This window comes from Colletes gigas, unplaced genomic scaffold (assembly GCF_013123115.1).
Source record: "Colletes gigas isolate AHSC1104 unplaced genomic scaffold, ASM1312311v1 Colletes_gigas_Sc00001, whole genome shotgun sequence".
Classification (NCBI taxonomy): domain Eukaryota; kingdom Metazoa; phylum Arthropoda; class Insecta; order Hymenoptera; family Colletidae; genus Colletes; species Colletes gigas.
Window position 1 is genome coordinate 10,201,040 of NW_025106630.1, and position 20,363 is coordinate 10,221,402.

At 43.8% G+C, this 20,363-nt stretch overlaps 2 protein-coding genes across 2 annotated transcripts; one reads left to right on the top strand and one right to left on the bottom strand.

The window, feature by feature from the left end:
* The first annotated feature begins 2,162 nt into the window (after positions 1-2,162).
* Positions 2,163-3,539, top strand: LOC122396827 (juvenile hormone acid O-methyltransferase). The gene is made up of 5 exons (XM_043395533.1): positions 2,163-2,433; positions 2,495-2,666; positions 2,818-2,950; positions 3,022-3,169; positions 3,334-3,539. The coding sequence occupies exons 1-5, from the start codon at positions 2,247-2,249 to the stop codon at positions 3,537-3,539; spliced, it is 846 nt and encodes a 281-aa protein (XP_043251468.1). The 5' UTR covers positions 2,163-2,246.
* Positions 3,540-4,067: 528 nt separating this feature from the next.
* Positions 4,068-18,238, bottom strand: LOC122397103 (1-phosphatidylinositol 4,5-bisphosphate phosphodiesterase classes I and II). Its single transcript, XM_043395981.1, has 18 exons — positions 18,113-18,238; positions 17,868-18,014; positions 17,013-17,284; positions 16,843-16,927; positions 16,344-16,761; positions 16,145-16,265; positions 15,864-16,059; positions 15,466-15,787; positions 15,207-15,395; positions 14,908-15,117; positions 14,504-14,823; positions 14,111-14,428; positions 13,989-14,033; positions 13,711-13,912; positions 13,427-13,649; positions 13,039-13,351; positions 12,733-12,924; positions 4,068-12,653 (listed from the first exon to the last, which is right to left on the bottom strand). The coding sequence occupies exons 1-18, from the start codon at positions 18,209-18,211 to the stop codon at positions 12,531-12,533; spliced, it is 3,795 nt and encodes a 1,264-aa protein (XP_043251916.1). The 5' UTR covers positions 18,212-18,238; the 3' UTR covers positions 4,068-12,530.
* Between the last annotated feature and the right edge of the window lie 2,125 nt (positions 18,239-20,363).

The window sequence follows — 20,363 nt, forward strand, 5'->3', positions numbered from 1 at the left end:
TGGCGCTATTCCCCCGGCTTTCTTCGTCTCTTCGGTCTCTCTGTCCCTCGATCCCATTCCGGGCGTCGGTCCATCGCGAAATAGGATTCTAGGGGCGCAAAATCCGACGCGGAATCGCGACGATTATCCACGGCCTAGACGAGCACACGCTCGACTGCATAAACTCCGGAAGCCAGGGACGCGCGTCACGCGCTTTTGTTGGCCTACGTCGAAAGAGACCACATATCGCGTTAGTTTGTGTGCTCAAGGTGGTAAAAGGAACGAAGGTGGTATAGGTGAAACGGGTCAACCCACCAACGGCTTTCATAAATAATTTCTACGCGGCCAGCCACGGAGCCGATTCGAAATGGACGTCTTTGCAAAGTCACACGTACCGAGAACCAAATGCCTCTTGCAAAGAAAATTATGGCCACTCGCGATGAAATTCATTCCAGCGCTAATGTAACTTCAAATTATCGATATCGAAAATATTCTCCTGGCGATCTTATAAAAATCGAATCACATTTAACCCCTTAACGTACGATCCAATGCAATTTTTCAAACGTATACTATTTAATTTTGTTTAAATTTGTTTGGACAAGGAATGGCCACGAAAAAGAATAGATTCGTTTTACGAATATCTCGTGAAAGCAAAAGTGTGTTGATCACGAGTCAGAGTCGTCATTGTACGCCAGGGGGTTAATTATATTTACGACTCTGTGTGAAAGTGGAAAGTTGTGGCGACCTAGGCTCGAAATCCAGCGACTAGAAGATTAGACCCGAAGACGATAAGGGGGATCGGTTCGATGGTCGACCTGTTTGATTAAGAAAGTGGCCCCCGTGTGTTTGTGTCCTCTCTGGTGGGTGTACGGGGGTGGGAGGGGGGTTGAAACGTGTGTCCGCGCATATGCAAATACGTCCCTAAACGCAAATACGTGGCGTACGGAAGATAACGGGCGCCAAAGGGGCTCCAGGCAGACTCCTCCCTTCGATCGAGCACGACGATCGTTCGCGATTGGAATAAAAAACTGTCGCGCTCCAGTTTAATTTATTAATCACGCTAGGCGGCGCGAAAGGACGCGGAATATAAAAATAACGAGAGCCGCGTGAACAACGCGTGTAAATACGGCACCGAGGCGAAAAGAGAATATATAGAACGGGGAACAACCGTCGGGATAACGAGGGCGGCTTTTAATCGAGCGAAAAATACAATGTTTGCGCCGCGACAGTCGACGCTGACGGTTCAATTTCCTAACGACGCCTTAACGATCAGCCGCGTAGGAGCGGCGAAGGCCCCTCCGACGTCCAGGTAAATATTTGCGAGACGGTGTCGCGAATGGAAGGAGCATCGCCGAAACAGCTGCTGTCGTTGGAAACGTCGCGTGTAATAAGTTAAACATTTAAACGACAACCCCGCGCGTCCGGTTCTCGTCGTCAAAGCAAAAGCTGACGCGGCTAAGGGATGATTCTCAATATTGAAAAACTTCAGAATATATCGCGGAAACGGGTAGCCTCTACCTTGGACGTCGACTTATTTTTATACACTTGCTTGCAGAACATTTATAAAATTCTTTTGACTGGTAACTCTTTCTCAGCAACCTGTTTATATTTTTAAAACCACAGTCAAATAATTTTCTTCGTCGTTCACTAAAACAGAATATACAAATTGTTATCAAAGTGATGCGACTAGAAAGAGATGCATTTTGCGTGTTTCGTTCCCTTTAAAAGGCAAGAATCAACGACCCTTTCCCTTTGGTCTCCCATCCATCGAAGACGTTGACAGTTTAGGAGATATCGCGTGAACTTACGATGGAAAAAGGGGGGCCCGGAGGAACAACGCGTGGAATTTGTAATCGGGCCCGATCGAATTGGGACGCCGACTGGTTCGTTCTTCTCTATCGACGAGGTCGTTGAACTTCCGAACGTGACCATCGGGCTATGACCTGACCGACGAAGAATTCGGATATTGAGGTGGTCACGGACAGAAAGACGACAGGGGACGGGAAAGGGGAGGGGAGGATTGTTCGAGAGACAGCGGAGGAAGAGGAAAAATGTACGAAACACGTACGGGGAGGGGATAACCGTGCGATGCGAGAAAAGTTTGTACGAGTAGCCGAATATAAATACCAAAGTGGAGGTTGTAAGTTACCAGTGGAGGATCCGACGCGAGCCACGGACTCTCTCGATCGTTACCACTTCCTGTTTCGTTGTTCCGTGATCTCGAGGCGTCCGAGCGCCGCGACGGGATCGATAGAAACGCGTCGAAGATGTTTATGGTCGAGGAGTACGTGAACGCGAGCAAGGTCCAGTATCAGGACGCGATGGATGTAATCGAGGAATTCGATAAAGAGATATCGGAGACCAAGGGCAAGTGCATCGACGTAGGATGCGGCCCCGGCGAGGTCACCAAGAGATTATTGTTGCCGAAACTGCCCTCGGGGGTCGAAGTGGTCGGTAAGGGAACCGAGAGAATCGCTGGTCGATCGAAACAACTGTTCGTAACGTATGCTTGCAGGGGCGGATATATCGAAACCGATGATCGATTACGCGAGGGACAAGTACCGGGACGAGAAACGATTGTCGTTCACGTACCTGGACATTCAAACCGAGGAACTGCCGAACGAGCACGTCGGCCAATACAACAACCTGTTCTCATTCTTCTGTTTTCACTGGTGCCACAACACGGGGTATATCTCGTTTAATTTTCCTCGCGATCGAAAGTAGTAGAGGAAGTGCAGTTTAGGATGAACAGAAAATTGACTGAAAAGATGGGAAGAAATCGAATTACGTACGATCGTAGAGAAATTTATAAATTGATTGTTTTTGTGCCAAATTTAGACGGACTTTCGAGAACGTGTGGAAGTTGCTACGACCTGGTGGAACGGCCTTGACCATGTTCCCGGCATCGACGGAGATTTTCAACGCTTACGAGAAGCTGCACGAGAATCCGCGATATAAACCGTACATGCAGGTTGCGAATCCGTCTCGAAAGTTTCCTACCCTCGAATTCGTAATCGTTCATTTGCTTACCCTGTTGTCCAGGACGTGGATCGTTTCGTGCCGTACTTCCACCGATGCAAGGACCCCAGGGCCGCCTTGAGGACGCTCCTGGAGGACATCGGTTTCGAGATCCAGCACTGCAGCAGGCGCGAGAGGAGCTGCATTTTCCAGAACACGCAAACGCTGAAAGGTACAAACTCATGCTACACGGTCCAGGACAGAAATTTTTAATTTTTAAAGCACTCTGTTTCCAAATCGAATCGCTTGAGAACTATTCTGTGATACCAAATTGTTTTAACAATATGAAGAACGCGTTGCAACGAGCTACTTTGCGATAATGTATCGTTCTTACAGATCACGTGACCCCGATCAACCCCTTCGTTTCGCGGTTCCCTGATCAGGACCTCCAAGAAGAATTCATGGACGCGTTGATGCGCGAAATGGCAACCATGAAGATTCAGTTCTCGAAGAAGGACTACAGCGACCAGAAAGAACTAGGAATATTGAACAGATATCAACTTCTAGTCGCGTACATAAAAAAACCGTCCGATGCGCGTTGAATGAGTCGCCACAGATTCGAAGAAACGAACAAGGAAACAAGGAAACGAGCAAGGTCCATTTATAGCAATGCAACGTCGAGGCACGTATTGATAATGTTTTATCGTTACATTCGAAAATATTCGACGGTGCAATCATTTCCTTGATCCGTAAATTCGGTAATAATTTTTCAACCGCGTGCAATAATTATTAAATAATCCGAACGTCGCAAATATTTTAGCGTAAACATTTTGACCGTAAGAACGATATTATTTTATCGTGGCGATTGCAACAGGAAACCGATGCAAATTTAAAAACAAAATAAACAGTTGGTAACAACGTTGTAAAATATAATATTATAAAGGAGCACAGTTCAAATCCAGGCGACTAAGCGGACAAAAAAGTTTCATCGATCTTTGTAAGAAAATTGAATAAAATAAACGTATGCATATGCGTTCGTAATAGCTGTACGTTATTATAACTCAAAAACCTATAATCACCGAAATAATTCATAATCAAGAGAGAAGAAGGAACACCATCAGCGTCGGTTCTACGCCACTAAAACTTTATTATACACTATATATCTTTGATTTTACAATACGGTACAGCCATTTATAGAATATCGTTAAAACTCATATATCGTCGTATGGGTAATAGGTGGATCTGTTTGCGGTGCTTACGGTAACCATATACAGGGAGTAACAATTTCTTTTTTTTTTCTTTTGTTGTCTAACGCTTCTTTCTAAAAAATACACCCAAGTTTATAAGACGGTCCGAGAACCGTCGACATCGATCGGTTTCGGTACTAAGACGCTTCCTCGAGGTCCGAGCAACGCGATCACAATTCCCACGAAACGTTCCAAACGACAAGGTCGTAAACGGTGTATTCCACCGCGTACGTTCGGAACGTTCTGGTCGGTTCTTTTCAACGGAAAGCGATACCGAAACCCTAAAACGGAAAAGCAACTCGGAAGAATTCGACCGGCGCTTCGCGAACCGGGACCAACGGCCGTTTTGCTCGGCTCCGCGCGGTCTTCTACGTCGTCCCCGGGTACATCTAACACAGATCTATGTTCAAAGCGAAACAATGTAAATGCGTCGAAATCGAAAAATACTCCGAAACGTACGAAAACAGTCCAAAGGGGAACGCATCGAAAGGTCGTTTCGCGCGAGATCTCGCGACGCCGATAGGATGGCGGAAGTATATGTAAAAAACGGCTCAAAAAATTCTTATCTTTACGGATGCTCCGTGCCAGTTCGCCGATAGCGAGGACCAGTTGCTAAGACGTCCTGGCGTGGATCGCGAGGACACGTCGATCGCGCGGAACGCGCGGTTTAATGGCAGAAGAAAGCGAAGACGACGGAAACCCCGTCGACGTTTCGACGGGAATCCGCGTTTCGAAACGACGCAGTGTGACGAGAAACGAACGAAAGTCGAAATACCGATGTCTGAAATTCGTAGCTGATTGTATTTTAATAAAGAAATGTAAATTTTAATTGTACAACCGATCCTCTGGTTACACGGTAAAACTATACCGGAAAAGTATAGTCAGAGAGTTTGCATCAGGGTTCGAAATAATGGTCGAAGTCATCGTTAATCGTAAGGGTAATTGTATGTTTTAAGTTTTGTCCCTAACTCGTCACACGAGCGTCCAATCAACCCTGACACCTGTTCGACCTTACCCAAGTATATTCCTAAAACTCATTATTGTACAGTGCCGGACAAAACGATAGGACGTTCGATATTTTAGAACGTTTCGTCTAATAAAATGAATTATATACAGGTGGACACGGTTCTTAAATGTTTTAAAAGATGCTCTAACGGCAGAGCGGCTCGGAGAAAGCCACGAACAAAGAATTTATTTCTAAAGCACGATCGCAGTCGATACGATCTTTGCTAACAAAAACAAACGTGGCGCGAACCGTCTCAACAATAACAAATAACGTCAAACCGACCGTGAAACATGGCGGAAGCTTGATTGAATTTCGCGCATGAACAAATATTCGTATCGAAACGAACTTTAATAAAACGTGCAACGAATACGGGTGTACCGTGGAAAAGTGCCACAGTCGTCAGATTTAAATGCGACCGAAAATTGATGAAAAATTATTTTAAACACACCGACACGTAGATGTTCTTAGACGATAGGGACATCCAAGAAAATATTGAAACGTGAAAGCTTGTCTCCATCGTGGCCTATAACAAAAAAAAAATATGGTGGAATTAACGAGCAAAGGTTAGATTAATTTCGAAGTTTGTCCGAATATTAAATCGAGTAACTGTACCGCGACGAAGAAAAAGGAGCTGCCCGACGTGGGAAATTATTACTGCCGCGCTAAATCAATTGGCGGACGGCGGTCCGAGGCGTTTAAAATTACGTAAAATATGTATCGGCGGAAAATCTTGGGAACGTTACAACGAATAAATTCGCTGTCGGTCGATCTAATGTGGACGCGACTCGTAAATTACGGCTAATAGGTGAGCGCGGTTTTGTACGGGCAATTAACAATAAACCGTCCGAGCGAGCGAGAAAGAACAAGCGGCTCGTGAACGATGAAAGGACGAAACCCTTAATTTTCTCTGGTGTGTTGCGTGACGAACGAAGGAATCGACCGTGGCGATGGAAGCCGAGGGAAAACAAACTGCGACGCGTCGTTCTAATTTGCAGAGGAGAAACGCGAACGCGCCTCGCGGGACAAACGGATGAAGCGTTACTAATCGTCCGTAAATATTCCCGCTCGGATCGATACCGCTGCTTCTTACGCGATACGAAGGGAACAATAAATTTAGCTCGTACAGCTTCGAAGAATAAACCACGTAAATGGGAAGAAAAAAAATATATATATATATACACGCGTGTACGCGCCTAATACGAACGACTCGCGTCGATCGCCGGTTACGCTCCGTGTCCCCGCGATCGAACGATGGAAAGAATCACGTTCCAATGGAAGGCAAGAACTCTGAATACTTGGCAAGACTCTATACACGACTATAGAAACGTCGGAAACACAACAAGCTCGACGCCCTCGCGGCCACTTCCGCAATAATCGTTCGAAACGATCGCGTCAACGATGATCGTACAAAGATCATTGCACGTTGCACCGTTAAATTTATCGATCGTTTGTCGAATTAGCCTTCTTTCTCGTCGGTTATCGGACTAGCGTCGTTGAGCGACAGCGAACAAAGACGTCTCGCGGACAAAAGTAAACGCGGAAGCGGCCTGCCACCGCGGTCGATGGCGAACGGAAACGACACCAAGAGAACGCGCGTAAGAAAAAACGACGAGCGCACGAAGTTCGCTAGAAAAATCACATTTAACATCGACGAGTATATTCGAAGCATCGAAGAATTGACAGCTGACGATCCCGAAACGAACGAGTCGCCCGGGAGAGGAAGAAATACTCTTCTTTCTCTCGCGCGGCGCGTTCGTTCGATTCGGTTCGGAGGAAACGTTTGGATCGACAGACGAATCGAGTCAGGTACGAAGAATCGTTGTTACAAGGAGAGGTGTCCCTGTCGCGCGGAAGCCAAAGAATCAACGGGGTACGAAAAAGGACGCGCGAGATTTAAATCCGTAAAGCTCGATCCCCGCTGGGACGCTCGAGATACGCTACCACCGCGTTTCATGCCACGATATTTATGTTATAAACTCCGATCTCAGCGTTTTACAATAACGTTACGCGGCCAAGAGGAGACAGGAAATATTACAATACTGTTTCGGTGAATATTGAGTTCGGCGTCTCTCGAGCGCCCGGGAGGAATCAAGATGTCCGACGTCCAACGAAGAGTCTCGACGGTGATTCTTTGGAGGAAAACTCTTCGTTGAAACGCGGAGAGGAACGCACGATCGCGTGCGCGTTGAACGCGCGCTCGCCAGCGGAAATCTCCCCGGAAGAGAACCGGAAACGTCCCTTCGGAAACGCGCGAAAACAATGTCGAGAGGAACGTGAGCGACGCCAGACCGTTACGATCGTCGATAGGCCGTTTCAATACTACGTTACAACTTACGATACCGCGTCCCTATCCGTTATTGTATCTCTCGCGATTCGCAGCAAATTGGCAAATTTCGCGCGATAAGTTTCAGCCAGTGGCATCCAACGGAAACTCCCGGTGATGCTTTTACCGTTAAAACGGCGCAGGCGAGCGAATTTTTACCGCACGAGTGCTTCTTTTTCTTTTCCTTTCGATCGACACTTTGCTGTTTCGACGCTCAGAACTCTTCGAAAGTCATGAATATCTTGAAGCTCGGCGGTCTCGATAGATTTGGGAATGTTTAGAGTTTCGATAGGAGTTGGCTCGAACATAGGGAAGGATAGAGAGTAAAGAAAGAAGAGATTCAAGACTCGAAACTTTCAAGAATTCTAAGCTCTCGAATATATCAAACAATAATGTTTATAAAATGCTAAATTTTTAAATATCGGGTCCAAATACAGTTGGGGAACTTCCACTGTTAAAGTGTTAAGAAAATATGATATTTATCCTGCGTTGAAAAGTCGCTCGTCTGCACCGAAGCTAAGGGTGCCTGCGAATTGTCCACCGTGGACCAAACTATATACGCGTTACAGTTTCGACGTCTATGTACAGTCCCTGGCCATCGAATTAGAGCCAACCTAACTATAATCCTTGTGTTTTTATTGCATACTAAAATGACTATGTATACAGAACGGCTGGTTTATGTTTTACTGCCATTCTGAGCCACATAGAGTATTATGTGCAATACGTGGCACCGTATCACGAGTCAAAATCCACCATAAACTTGTCCTCGAAGAACTTATCCCCAAATACTACAGTAGCCGATTTGGAAGTAAAGATTACAGACATTTAACAAAATAGCAGATATAAAAAACATGACAGAACCGTGTATACATAGCATACCAGAAATAATACAAGAATACATCTTGCCTATATAATATCAATGCTTAGATAGTCAGAGACTGTATACACTCTATAGATTGCAACAACATAGACGTTACGAGAAAACACTCGAAGACGAAGGAGCCCACCGTGGAAACGTGGCTTTGGAACGCACGGATCGTTGCAAAGCTAGCCGCCATAACGAAACACGCGACATTACTCGCGACGTACAAGTAACGAATTTAGTCTCGCAATTAATCCTACGAACAACGACTACGCTATTACTGCCACCTTATTTTCGCTACTCTACCGTTAACAACATCAACAACAACAACACATAATATCAACGTGAATATATATAATATCTGTCCTCGTAACCTAGTCTTTACGTTTATACGTTAGGTACACGTGTGTAATATACATAACGCAGAGTAACCAAATACGTTTGAACGGCTTTCGAGAGCGCACGCGCGTGAACGCGGTATGTATATTACAGGAATATAGGAAGAGGACGAAACGACGCTTCGTCCTGAGCGAATACGCGACGTTCGTGCGGCAAAACGCGCGGAGAAGAATGAAACGGTCGAAAGGAAACCTTGAACGCGAACCCTGTAAACGACGGTCGACGAAAAAAAGGTTTGCTCGACCGTCGTCGCGTGCAATTTTTCTCCCCGCTCGAACGAAACAAAGAGCATACGCAGCGTGGGCTAATCGAGGAACAGATCTCACAGTCCGATTGTTCGTAAACGTTTCGCTCTCGGCTACGAAGCGTTGGAAGAATTCGCGTGCGCCGCGATACCGGAAATACGCGAGATATTTCACGTTTTTACGGTGTCGCGGCGCAAGCGAGGAATCGTTACGACTAAACGATCCGGAAAAAACATCAACACGCGCGCAATATGTATACGAACATGTGCATTGACGTATATTTGTACGTACAGAGCGATTCTTAACAGACGATCCATCGATTTAACGAAAGACGTACGTTACCGTAATTTCCTCGAATAAAAAAATTAATCAAAAAGATAGACGAAGACTCGATTTTCAAATCACCTCATGCGTGACTTTTCCTCCGCAGACTGATCGCGTAGATTCGTTGTAAGAATCGCCTTGTACATACGTACGTATATATATATATACATAAATACATATATAAATAAACATCCGATAATCTCGTACGACTTAGCATAATGTACTATAATGTATTGATTTCTCTCGCGTTTGAACGCCGAAGGTAGTCCAGCACGACTACCGTTGCTAATTAAATGTACCCGCTTATACGTGTACGTTATACATATATATATCTCATCGTCTACAGATTATCACTGTTTCATCCCGGTGAGTGTTCTCGTCGAACGAGTACACCGCAATGTACAATAGCTTTTTGCGTCTGTTCTCGTTCATGGTGGGGAATAAATGGTAACTCGCGGGGAAAATGCGTTCGCGATTAATCGAGGCGCCGGAACTAAAAGGAAACGAAATGGTAACTCGTCGTGACGCCTAGAACTATGTTTGGAAGCGGAAACTTCTACTATCTAACGCTAAGTTATCCCTTCGAGTCGGACACGTAAATGTACGATAATTCTAGAGTTAATATCTTCTTTTTTTCCCCCGTTATTCAGTTCGAATTAATCGTGGTTCCACGTCGACAAAAATTCTGTTCTCAAAAGCGAAGTTATCGAAAACTATTTCCATTTTCGAATGCCTCCAGAAACTCTGTTACAGCCTCGGACATTTACGCGGCGACAGGAAGTTTGAAACGGAAGAGACCCTACGTGGATCGCGCTATCTCGCTCTTATACATTGCCAAGACACGCGGGACCATGAACATCGTCATATAAAAAACGCCTATTCTTAAATAAATAAAGCAACGACCGTAAAACTATCCAACGATGGACAATAGTTTATCAACGACTCAGGATCGAATTCAGTCTCCAAATCGAAGGGAATTAATCTGAGCGTAATCCCTCGACGCAACGTAAACGACAGTAGTCAGGACGCCCAAAAATATCGCGATAGAAGCCAAAGACGGATGATCGCTCTCGAAAACAAAAAAAAAACTTTTTTAACTACCTGTCGTAAATGACTGTTTTTAATTAATCAGTCGACCAACCAGTGGTGCTCGTCGCCAGTCATAAATTGCTATTCCTACACACTTTATATAAATTTCACCCACGACCATGTGTTTGTTTTTTCGTTCCGAGAGAAATCATCTACTTTTCGATTGCACAACATATTTTGGAGTACCTTCGCGATAGCAAAGGTAACGCTTATCCCTCGCGTTGATAACGATTATGCTCCTCGCCTAGTTGCGCGTGTGTGTGTGCATGTATGACGTGTGCCTGTGTGCGTATACGCATATATACGTGTGTAGTCTCGTCGGTGAGCCCGAGTCGCTAAAATCTGTCGTACTTTGCAAAAAGCTCGCGATCCTCGGATACCTCCCGCCCGCCTCGGCGGGACTTGTTTACGAAATAAATAATGGGATGGACCACACGAGAGAGATTTACAATGCGCAGATAACTTTTAATCCTAAACTTGTAATAACTAATAAGAATGCGTACATACATGCTTACGAACATGTATGTACGTATTTTATTTTTTTTAGATTTTATATATATATATGTATATATATGTGTGTGTAATATCGAGTTGCTTAAAATATCGTACGATTAGAAACAACAAGGACAATGTTACCGACGTAACATTTTTTTTTGATTGTCTTCCTAGAAAGAGGCTCGCTCCAAATCAGTAATCGCTTCGGCCGCGAACACGGCCGCGGCCCGAAAACCCCGGTACAAAAACGCTGGAAACGTTCCCGTTAATATTTCCTCGTTTTTTTGTTTTTTTGGTTTGCTTTCTTTATACAATACGAACTCTTTAGCGTTATAGATACAGGCTAACGTATCGAAAAAATGTCTTTATACGGAGTACTTTCAGTCAGAAAATATATCAGATCACGCACGCGCCCAACCCAGACCAGACCTCAACGCGTCACTTATCCACTAGGCCAAAAAAAGAGATTTCATCCTCACCTCGGCGTACTGCATTTCTCTCACACTCTCTCACACTCTCCCTCTCTCACGTTTCGTGTTTCCTGAGGTCCGATTATTATGTAGCGATCGATCGATTCCTGCAACGTTACGAGTATAATATCTTTTTTTGTTTATTTTCTTTTTTTTGGAACGCGCGACTCAGTTCATCGTTTCGCTAATTAAATAACGCCTTATACATATAATAACAAGATTAAATAGTAGCACTTAGAAAGATTATTTTCTTATTTAGAATCGTGTACCTCTTCCGCGTGATCGTTCACATTCGCGCCTTTCCGAAGTTTTCGTTAATAAAAAAAAAAAAAAAGGAAAAAAAAACTCCGAGAACGTAACGGAAATCTCGACACTGGCGGTGACGTTTTGAGCGTAATGAGAAAAACAGGTGCGTTTAATACTGTGCGTAAAAAGTAATATCGATAATCGAAAAGAAACAAACTCGAGCGAACTTGTTCGCTTTCTGCCCCATTTAACTTTCTTTCGAACGCAACGCGCGCCATATCGTTCGTGTTGAGATCAAAACGATCGATCGAAGTAATCGACCGACCCACGGTATCATCGATTTTCCAAGAAGTTAAGATCTTCCGAGTAAATAGGAGAATCGTCTTAAAACGCGTTACGCGAGTTCGTAACCCTTCGAAACAGTTAATACACGATAATATCCACAGATTCGCACGTACGTACCTACAGTAGATAGTTGCAACGCTGCTCGTCGTCGTATCGATATATGTCATTCCAAAAATGTAATTCCTTGCGCGCGCTAGACGTTTGTCAAATGCTTCGCGGGCAGACGAGTTCTGCTCGTCTGGAATCCTCGCAGATACCACCCTCGTAAATGCTGCTGTACACATTTGCAAAAAAGACTTTCACGGAAGTGGATAAAATTACGTTAGCAAAACACAGGTAACAGCGTAGACTTCACCAATTCCCTACCGTTGTCGTTACACGGCTCCTCTTTTCCGGAGAAGTAACGCGCAATTCCGCTATTTTATCATCTTCACGAACCGGACACGCACCCCGGTAAAAAATCATTTACCGCCGTGGATCTGCGAATCCGTGATAACTATGTCACTTCGAGACTTGCAATGCTAAGTCGACGATCGATTGAGTCAATACGTATTCCCGCTGAGCGATTCCGGCATACTGGTACCGCCGGATGGCGACAGAGACAACTCTCCGCTCTCGTACTTGCTGCATCGACTGCTGTACTCCGCCATCAGGGACTCTTTCACCTGAAACACAAACGATAGGAGAGCCCGAGTAATTGGGGACAAATTTAGAACGCGTGTGCGAGGCGATGGATTCCCGAACCTTGGTTCTTTCCTCTTCGAGCCTTTGCCTGACCTCCTCGTGCTGCCGTTCAAGCTCCGTGCGCTTCTTCTCGTAAATTTTAGCCAGTCGAGTGCACTCGTTCACGCCCTTCTCTACAGTTGACTTTGCGACCTCTCTCTTCATGCGATCAAACTCTGCTTTGTCTTTGTGTACCTTCGCCAACTGTTTCACCTACAATCAAACGCGAACAAACTTAACGCTATAACGAGCGGAATACCAAACACTAGCGGTTTGCAAATGAAAGCTGCTTCTTGGAACGCCTAATATTAGTAGGAGAAAACACACCTCTCCGTGCCTCGTAGCCTGAAGTTTCCTCATAACATCTGCAGTCTCACGCTCCAAGAGCACTCTCAATGACTTTATTTGGTTAGACTGTGAGGTTTTCATCACCTTCTCGACCGTCACGAACAGGTTCTCGTAATACTTCTCTTGAAGATCGCGTTCCTGTTGAACGTGAGCTTTGCACACGGCCAGTAAACGTTCGCTCTGGCTTCTAGGCAGTCCTTTTGGTGCTCCACCGTTCCCATCGCGGTTCTCCAAATCCGGGCAATCGGATGGCTCTGCGGCTATCGAGCTCAAACCCACCTCGCTGGAGAAGCTGCACGATAACCACAAATTTATACGCGAGGAACGTGTATGCGGGAAGCCGTTTCAACAAGGGTTTATAACTTACATATTTCTACTCGACAGTCGTTTCACCAACTTGTTGCTCACGTAAAACTTCGACCTGTGTTTCTCACCGTCGATCGAGCCCTTCTGCGATTGCATCCTCAATTTCTCTTTCTCGTGCTTTTTCCGCAACGATTCGAGCTTCTTTTCTAGCTCTACCTTTTTCTCCCTGACAAGCTTGTTCTCCATTAACTTTTCTAAAGACTCCGCCACTATTTCATCGCTCGCTATAAATACGGAATAGACGCTAACGTTCGCTCGCGATGCAATCGACTGTAATACACTTACCGCTGCTGGCGTTCACCGGGCTTTTATTCGCGGAGGAATCGACGGCTGGAACCGCAGGAGCTGGCGTTCCCTCTTCAGCGTCCTGAGCATCGGAAGTGTTCACGCCAGCGATCGATGGTCTGCCGTGCACGTTGGTAGAAGTTGGAACGAGCATCGGCAACTCGCCCACGGATTGCAACCTCTTCGTTTTAATGGTTTCCTCCTGAAACAAAATATTCGTGGACACGTAAGTATAAATTTGCTCGGGTCGATCGGCGGCCTTCAACCGACGAACTTACAGGTGGCTTAGAGGAACTTGCAGCTTCGCTAACTTTCGGCTTATCCTAGAAAATGTTAGTACGCGCCTGTTAGTGTGTCACACAGTTAGTAAACAATAATCTCTCAACGTTTCAAACCTTACATCGACTTCTTCCGACGGGTCTTCCAAACAATCCGTAAGAACGGACAACTGCTTCTCCCTTTTGTCAACTTCGCTCTGATATTTGATCGGATTCGACAGGGCTTCGGCGAGTTCGCTCAGCCCGTCCGGAACATAATCCTTCACGATAACGTGTAAAAACAAACTGGCCAACGGCAACGGTTGGCCGCACTCTGTTCTGAGAGCAACGTGTCGATACCCTGGACACAGTCCAACTACTGGTAACACCCTGTGGCCGATTAAACGCCCCGATTCCTCGTACGCGGCGATTCTAATTGCTGCGAGTTCTGGTAATACGACCTGATAAACAGATAAACATTTTATTACATAAACAGGGTGTTCTGTTTGTTGACGGAAATCGACGTCGAACTTCACCTTTTTAAATATAAAAGGTTCCTCGTCGAATACGGGATTGATACCATTGTTCGGAACAATTCTCGTGCGGAATTTCTTTCTCACGGTGTCCGCCGGTAAACCGTACATGTCTACCTCGACATAAGTACCCACTCTTTTGTCTGTTAAAAACTGAGCTGATATCACGTGTATGTGAACCGTTCCGGCTATGATACCATCTACCGTCGACTCTGCAAAAGGGTCCAATCGCCGGTCTCTTCGCCTCATAAATTCCGGCTTCAAAAGATACCCGCAACGTTGATTATACTCGAAAGTACCCAAGTTCAATTGCATCGCGAGGTCTAACAAAAAAAAACAAAGTCAAAGAGATTACCTCCCGCACAACGCAGGAATAATTAATAGAATCGATGGAAATGTCAGCGTACCAAGAGTTTGATAATTTAATGCGACCAGCTGACAACCCGCATTCCAAAATACTTGAGGCATAAAATTACTAGAGTCAAAACGTGTACCCGCTGGATATACTCTCGATAGCTGATGCTTGTTATAATTTACGAATTCTAACGGCCTTTCCTTTAAAAGAGTCGTAGCTTGTTTTTCGTCGAACGACGACATCTCGTACATACGATTTTTTTCTGCGGATATCGATAAAATTATGGTACAGTGTAACATAAATAAATGAAAAAAAAAAATATGTAATAATTGGTGTCGTAAACAAACGTACTTTCGGCCGATTCAAAACTGTAAAAATGAACGGGTTGCACATAATTGACTAATGCTGAAATTTCCGCTCCCGCTTCCGTTTCTTTAGCACTGGCTGCTTTATCGGGTGCAGGCACTTTATCGCCCATTCTTAATTTAATATCCTCGACGTTCGATTCGTCCTCTTCCGTACTCGATTCCTCTTCGTCTTCTAAAATCGTAAATATTTTGGATAGAACTCTTCGTTCTCGTTCGCGCCCGTTTACTTCCCGAATACTAACCATCGTCGTCTTGAGCACTGTCTTTGCTACCCTGTCTTTGTTGCAGCATCGGGGGATGCGAAATATCTCCATTCCCAATTTGCTGATCGTTATTATCATCTTCGGCGTTAGGAACGTCCGGTGCTGAACCGTTTTCTTCTTCAACGGCCTGATTTATCACTCCGTTGTCTTCGCTTTCTTGGACTCCCTCTTCAGACTCCGCCGCCGGCGTTTGCTGCTTCTTTTTATGCTTCTTGTGATGATGATGATGCTTCTTCTTGTTTTTAATTATGATCTTACGTTTGAGTAAATTCGGAGGTGGTAACTCTTGACCAGGCTCCAGCTGAACAATCAACACATTTTAATCCGCGAACTTCAATGTCACGAACGATATCGGCTATGACCATGTTGTAAAATACCTTATGAGATTCGAGTGGTGCATCAAGTAACATTTCACCAAAAAATTCCCTGCAATACTGTGCTATCTTAGCTTGTTGCCTTGGGTTACAATGATTTTCAAAACTAAGGATGACAGGATACTCTGACGTTTTGAACGCGCTTTCAGCAATCGCCTCGATCACGTCTCGCGCGTAAATTTCAGGTACAAATGTATATCTGAAAGATATATTTGTTTCTACGTAAGGTAGCAATGATAAAAATTTACATATATTAAAATAGAATTTTTTCGTAAAGCCGGTACCCATGAACAATAACAGGTTCGTCAAATTTTCCATTCCAGAAGTCCAATTCCACGCATCGACAACCGGCAAGCAGACACTGACGATATATTTCTACGGAACTCTTTCCGGTAATTTGATGTCCTAGAAATATATTAGGAAAACGTTGGACACGGTTTGATTTGTCTGCGCGATAAGACGAGATTGGCAAAGCCTACGGACCTGTTAAGTATGTATTGTGACTAGAATTTATGAAGTAATGCGCAAGCGGTTGGTCCATATCATCCGACAATTCGAGTTTTGTTACAGCAACGATCGGATTATCCTCGCTCATCAAGTACCTCAGAAAACCATCGAAACTCAGATGGTCCGGATTCGCATTATATTTATTTGGTTCGTATTGACTTATAATATCTTTTGCCCTCGCTTCGTTCGCATAAGGGTACAATATTTCGTTCAGACGTGGATCCCTTTGCGTTTTGTTCAAAAAGTCAACGAACTGTGTAATGGACATTAATCTACGTTTGTTATTGCCTACAATGCTTTCGAAAACTTTCTCAACGTCCGACCGCTGAGTAAGTGATTTATAAAAGTTGAAGAAGTCTTCGAATTGAAATTTTTGCAACGATATTACGTCGTTCTGAAAACGAGAGTAATGAAATTGTCAAGTGCACGAAAAATCATATTTGCATCTGATATTTTCGAAAAAAAACACACTCACTTTTCCGGATGGAAAACCTGAAATATCGAGCGCTTTCTCGACACGCTTACGATCCTCTTTATTTTGCGCAAACATTTTTATTATGCTGAAACGACAATATATAAAGTATACACATTTCTGTATATATGCATATTAATTTTAATACACACATATATACAAATTGTGCTCACTTCTTCGCAGGAATCTTTTCAGATTTATCTGCTGTAAGTGTAAGTTTGGTATGTGCTTTCTGCAAGAACATAGTTGTGCTGGTATTGAGCAGAGTTAAATTATATGCAAGCTGAAAAATTTGCTCTGTCCAATGTTGTGCAATTTCCGCACGTGTTGTACAAAAGTTGATAAAATTCATGTTGACAAAATCAGATCCGTAACAAATCGTTACTGTCTTTTCCTCTAAAGAGTCTTGAGAGCCCATCGTTACCAGAGATTTCAATTTAGGATCCTGAAAACCATTCCTTTGTTCAAATAAGCCCGTTCGAAACAAACTTTCAAGTTTTGAATCAATGACCTCGGTAAAGTTTATATACATAAAATTATATTATGTACATTATATTAACAATAGCTTGTGTTACAATAAGCTATTGATGCAAAGCGAAACTATGCACAAAGCCACTTTATAAGCAGCATATTGATTTATAGGAAAATGGACAGATAAGAATTTGCTCTCCTTTCTGCGCAACGATTATTTCCATTGTGTACAAAGATAGGTGTGACTGAGAAAAAATGAACTACATTGAGGACATAAACTAGGTAATATTCTATTAATAGATTTATCAATACTTATCATGCGATGGTGCAGTGCGTCATTAGCATCCACGCAAAAGCATGATATAATTATAGAAAGCCAAGACACCTTTGGTTCTAACATTTACATCCGATACGCAATGATACACTGAACCAACAAAACATTACATTCGACTAGCTTCTCCCATAGCTTTACACAAAAGATCGACTTATCCATATTTGATAAGAAAAAAAAATTACAAAGTATCATCATTATACGTATGAAAAACATAATTCGATACCTTTGGTAGCTTAGCATGTTTTCCAGTTCTAGTGTCTCTTATTGTAGCGATATCCAACATTTCCATTTCATTGTGCTGATCTACCCAATGCAGGTAAAATCCCAACTTATCCACCCGCAATGTTACCGGAGTTGCTATACCAGAGTCCTGTATAATAACATAATGCACAACATAACACTGGATTTTTCTAACTGGAATTCAATTATGCTATAACCATCTCATGATACTTCGGTTATAACACGTACCTCGTCCCACTTGACAAACTTTTCCCCATCCTGCAACTGCTGGGAGACCTCGATCGGTCTAAATTGCAAGACACTGCCTGTCATCTTGTTAACCGCCATCCTGCCTGAACGATATTGCGAGCAGATTTACGTAGAGGCAATGGCAAGCGATGCAGGCTATTTATGTCAATGTTGACAATAACAAGCACGAAGACGTAGATAACCGGAATGAAGGTGACAGCGGCTGTAATGAAAACGACGTCGGTGACAACGGCAACGGCGAATGGAACGATAACGACGGCGTCAACGGCAGCGGCGACGGCACCAGCAACGACAACAATAGCGGCGGTGACGATGGTAGGTACAGTGGCAACGATGACGGCGAAAACAACGGTGACGACGACGACGACAGCGGCGACGACGGCGACGTCGACGTAAGCCTCATCGAGAACCTCTTAAACATTAGGTGCACCTCGTGAACCGCCTTACCTCGACAGGTGCTGTTGTTCGATCATCCGTGACAAAAGAGGCGGCTGTGTATCGACGACGACGTCGTCCTCGTCGCCGTCATTGCGAAATTCTGCCAGGTAACGTGTTGCAAGCAATGACAATAGGTATGTCGTGTTTTCGGTGCACATCGACGACGTCAATAGCAGTCCCGGTTGATCGAACAGTTTCGAAAAGAAAACAATAGTCACGAGACTCCCGAGCCACTGTCAACGTATCTCGAACGAAGAGAGAGACGAGGATAAAAGAACGGTTCGACAACACGTTTAGGTCGGACAAACGACAAGGAACAATCTCGCAATTAATATGCACCGCGAAAATTTTCGTACTCGCGAGCACTCGCGCACTCACTTCTTGGTCCAGAAAAGCATCCTTCCGCGCGCCCTACCGAAGACAATCCGAGCAGATCCGAGCACGACCACCCGTCACCCATCATCCGTCACCCGTTACCCTGGTCGCCAGGAGGCGCTCACACTGTGTGTTCAAAGCCGCCAGCGGATTATGCCAGAACGCACTACACGTGCGCCTTGTCGCGCTTAAATTGATTTCAACACAGAGAACCCTGATATTCAATGAATATCCACTGTTTAACGATCTTCTATTCTGATCTTGTACTTCGTCGCGAATATTCTTTTCGTTTTTCTAGTTTCGTTCGATCGATCGAAATAATATTGAGAACGCCGACCACCTGTTTTTTCTTTCGATTGTTGTGCTTGTAACACGGGCTTGGACCTAAATTATTCAAAGATTTCGGTTCCACATTGTACGTATCCGCCACGTACGTACAATGAGCCACAAAAGTGTTAATGTACGAGAATCTAATTTGCTCAACTCAATTTCATTAGTATTTACATGCAATTAAAGTAGAGTTTTTATGCTTTGAAGCGACTACAACTTTTATCAAGGCAACGACCCCAAGCATAAATTGAATATGGTTCAACTGATCTACAATGTTCCCCATGCAATTGCTACACAGTCCCCAGACTCCATCCGATTAAGCATCTATGGGAAGAACTGAACCGAAAAATGAGAAAAAAAAGCCAGTTTCGAACCAGGAAGAGTTAAGAAGTACACACAGGGTGTTTCGAAATACACGGTATAACCCGAAAGGAGATAATTGCTTTTGAGAAAGTAATTTGAAATTTGATTTAATTAGAATCTGTAACTTGCTGGAACGATCTGATTTCATAGTGTAAATCCGTTAAAAAATACATAAACGATTTCTCACACTCTTCTTGGCGCGAAGACGAAAGGGTTACGTTTTGGACCGCGCCACATTAGCGATTTGTAAATCTGGTCGCAATACTTTATTCTTTCTAATTTTGGTCTTGGCTAAAAATAAACCTACACCCTCCACGCAGAAAAAACTAATCAACTGCACCGAGTTCATTAAATCGATCCAATATTGTCCCGCAACCATTAAGCTCGAGTCAATTTGATTTAACGCTCGGTGAATAAACGAGCCATTGAGTACTTTACTATACCTCGATGAAACCGCGATATATTTAAGGTTTTAAGACATTTATTATTTAGAAAATGATGTTAAAAAATATAATCTTTTTTTTTATAAGATATATATGCAATAAGGGTATTGTAATAATATTAAATTATTATCATGTTATTATTTTTTTTTACAATTTCTCTGTTACCTGTATATTTGTAACTACAAAATTGATGTTCATATCGCTCACTTATCACCTATAATATGAATACTTACGTAATTATACTTAAATTGACATAGAAAGCTCTGCAATCTTTTGGAAGT

What these genes read in the sequence shown, in the direction of transcription:
- LOC122396827 (XM_043395533.1), top strand. Translation starts at nt 2,247, where the DNA reads ATGTTTATGGTCGAGGAGTACGTGAACGCGAGCAAGGTCCAGTATCAG. An exon ending in CACTGGTGCCACAACACGGG is followed by an intron (nt 2,667 to 2,817) that starts GTATATCTCGTT and finishes TGCCAAATTTAG; the next exon opens with ACGGACTTTCGAGAACGTGT. An exon ending in GAACACGCAAACGCTGAAAG is followed by an intron (nt 3,170 to 3,333) that starts GTACAAACTCAT and finishes TCGTTCTTACAG; the next exon opens with ATCACGTGACCCCGATCAAC.
- LOC122397103 (XM_043395981.1), bottom strand. Translation starts at nt 18,211, where the DNA reads ATGGCGGTTAACAAGATGACAGGCAGTGTCTTGCAATTTAGACCGATC. An exon ending in CACCACTCGAATCTCATAAG is followed by an intron (nt 15,788 to 15,863) that starts GTATTTTACAAC and finishes TTGATTGTTCAG; the next exon opens with CTGGAGCCTGGTCAAGAGTT. An exon ending in TCGAAGAGGAAAGAACCAAG is followed by an intron (nt 12,654 to 12,732) that starts GTTCGGGAATCC and finishes TTTGTGTTTCAG; the next exon opens with GTGAAAGAGTCCCTGATGGC.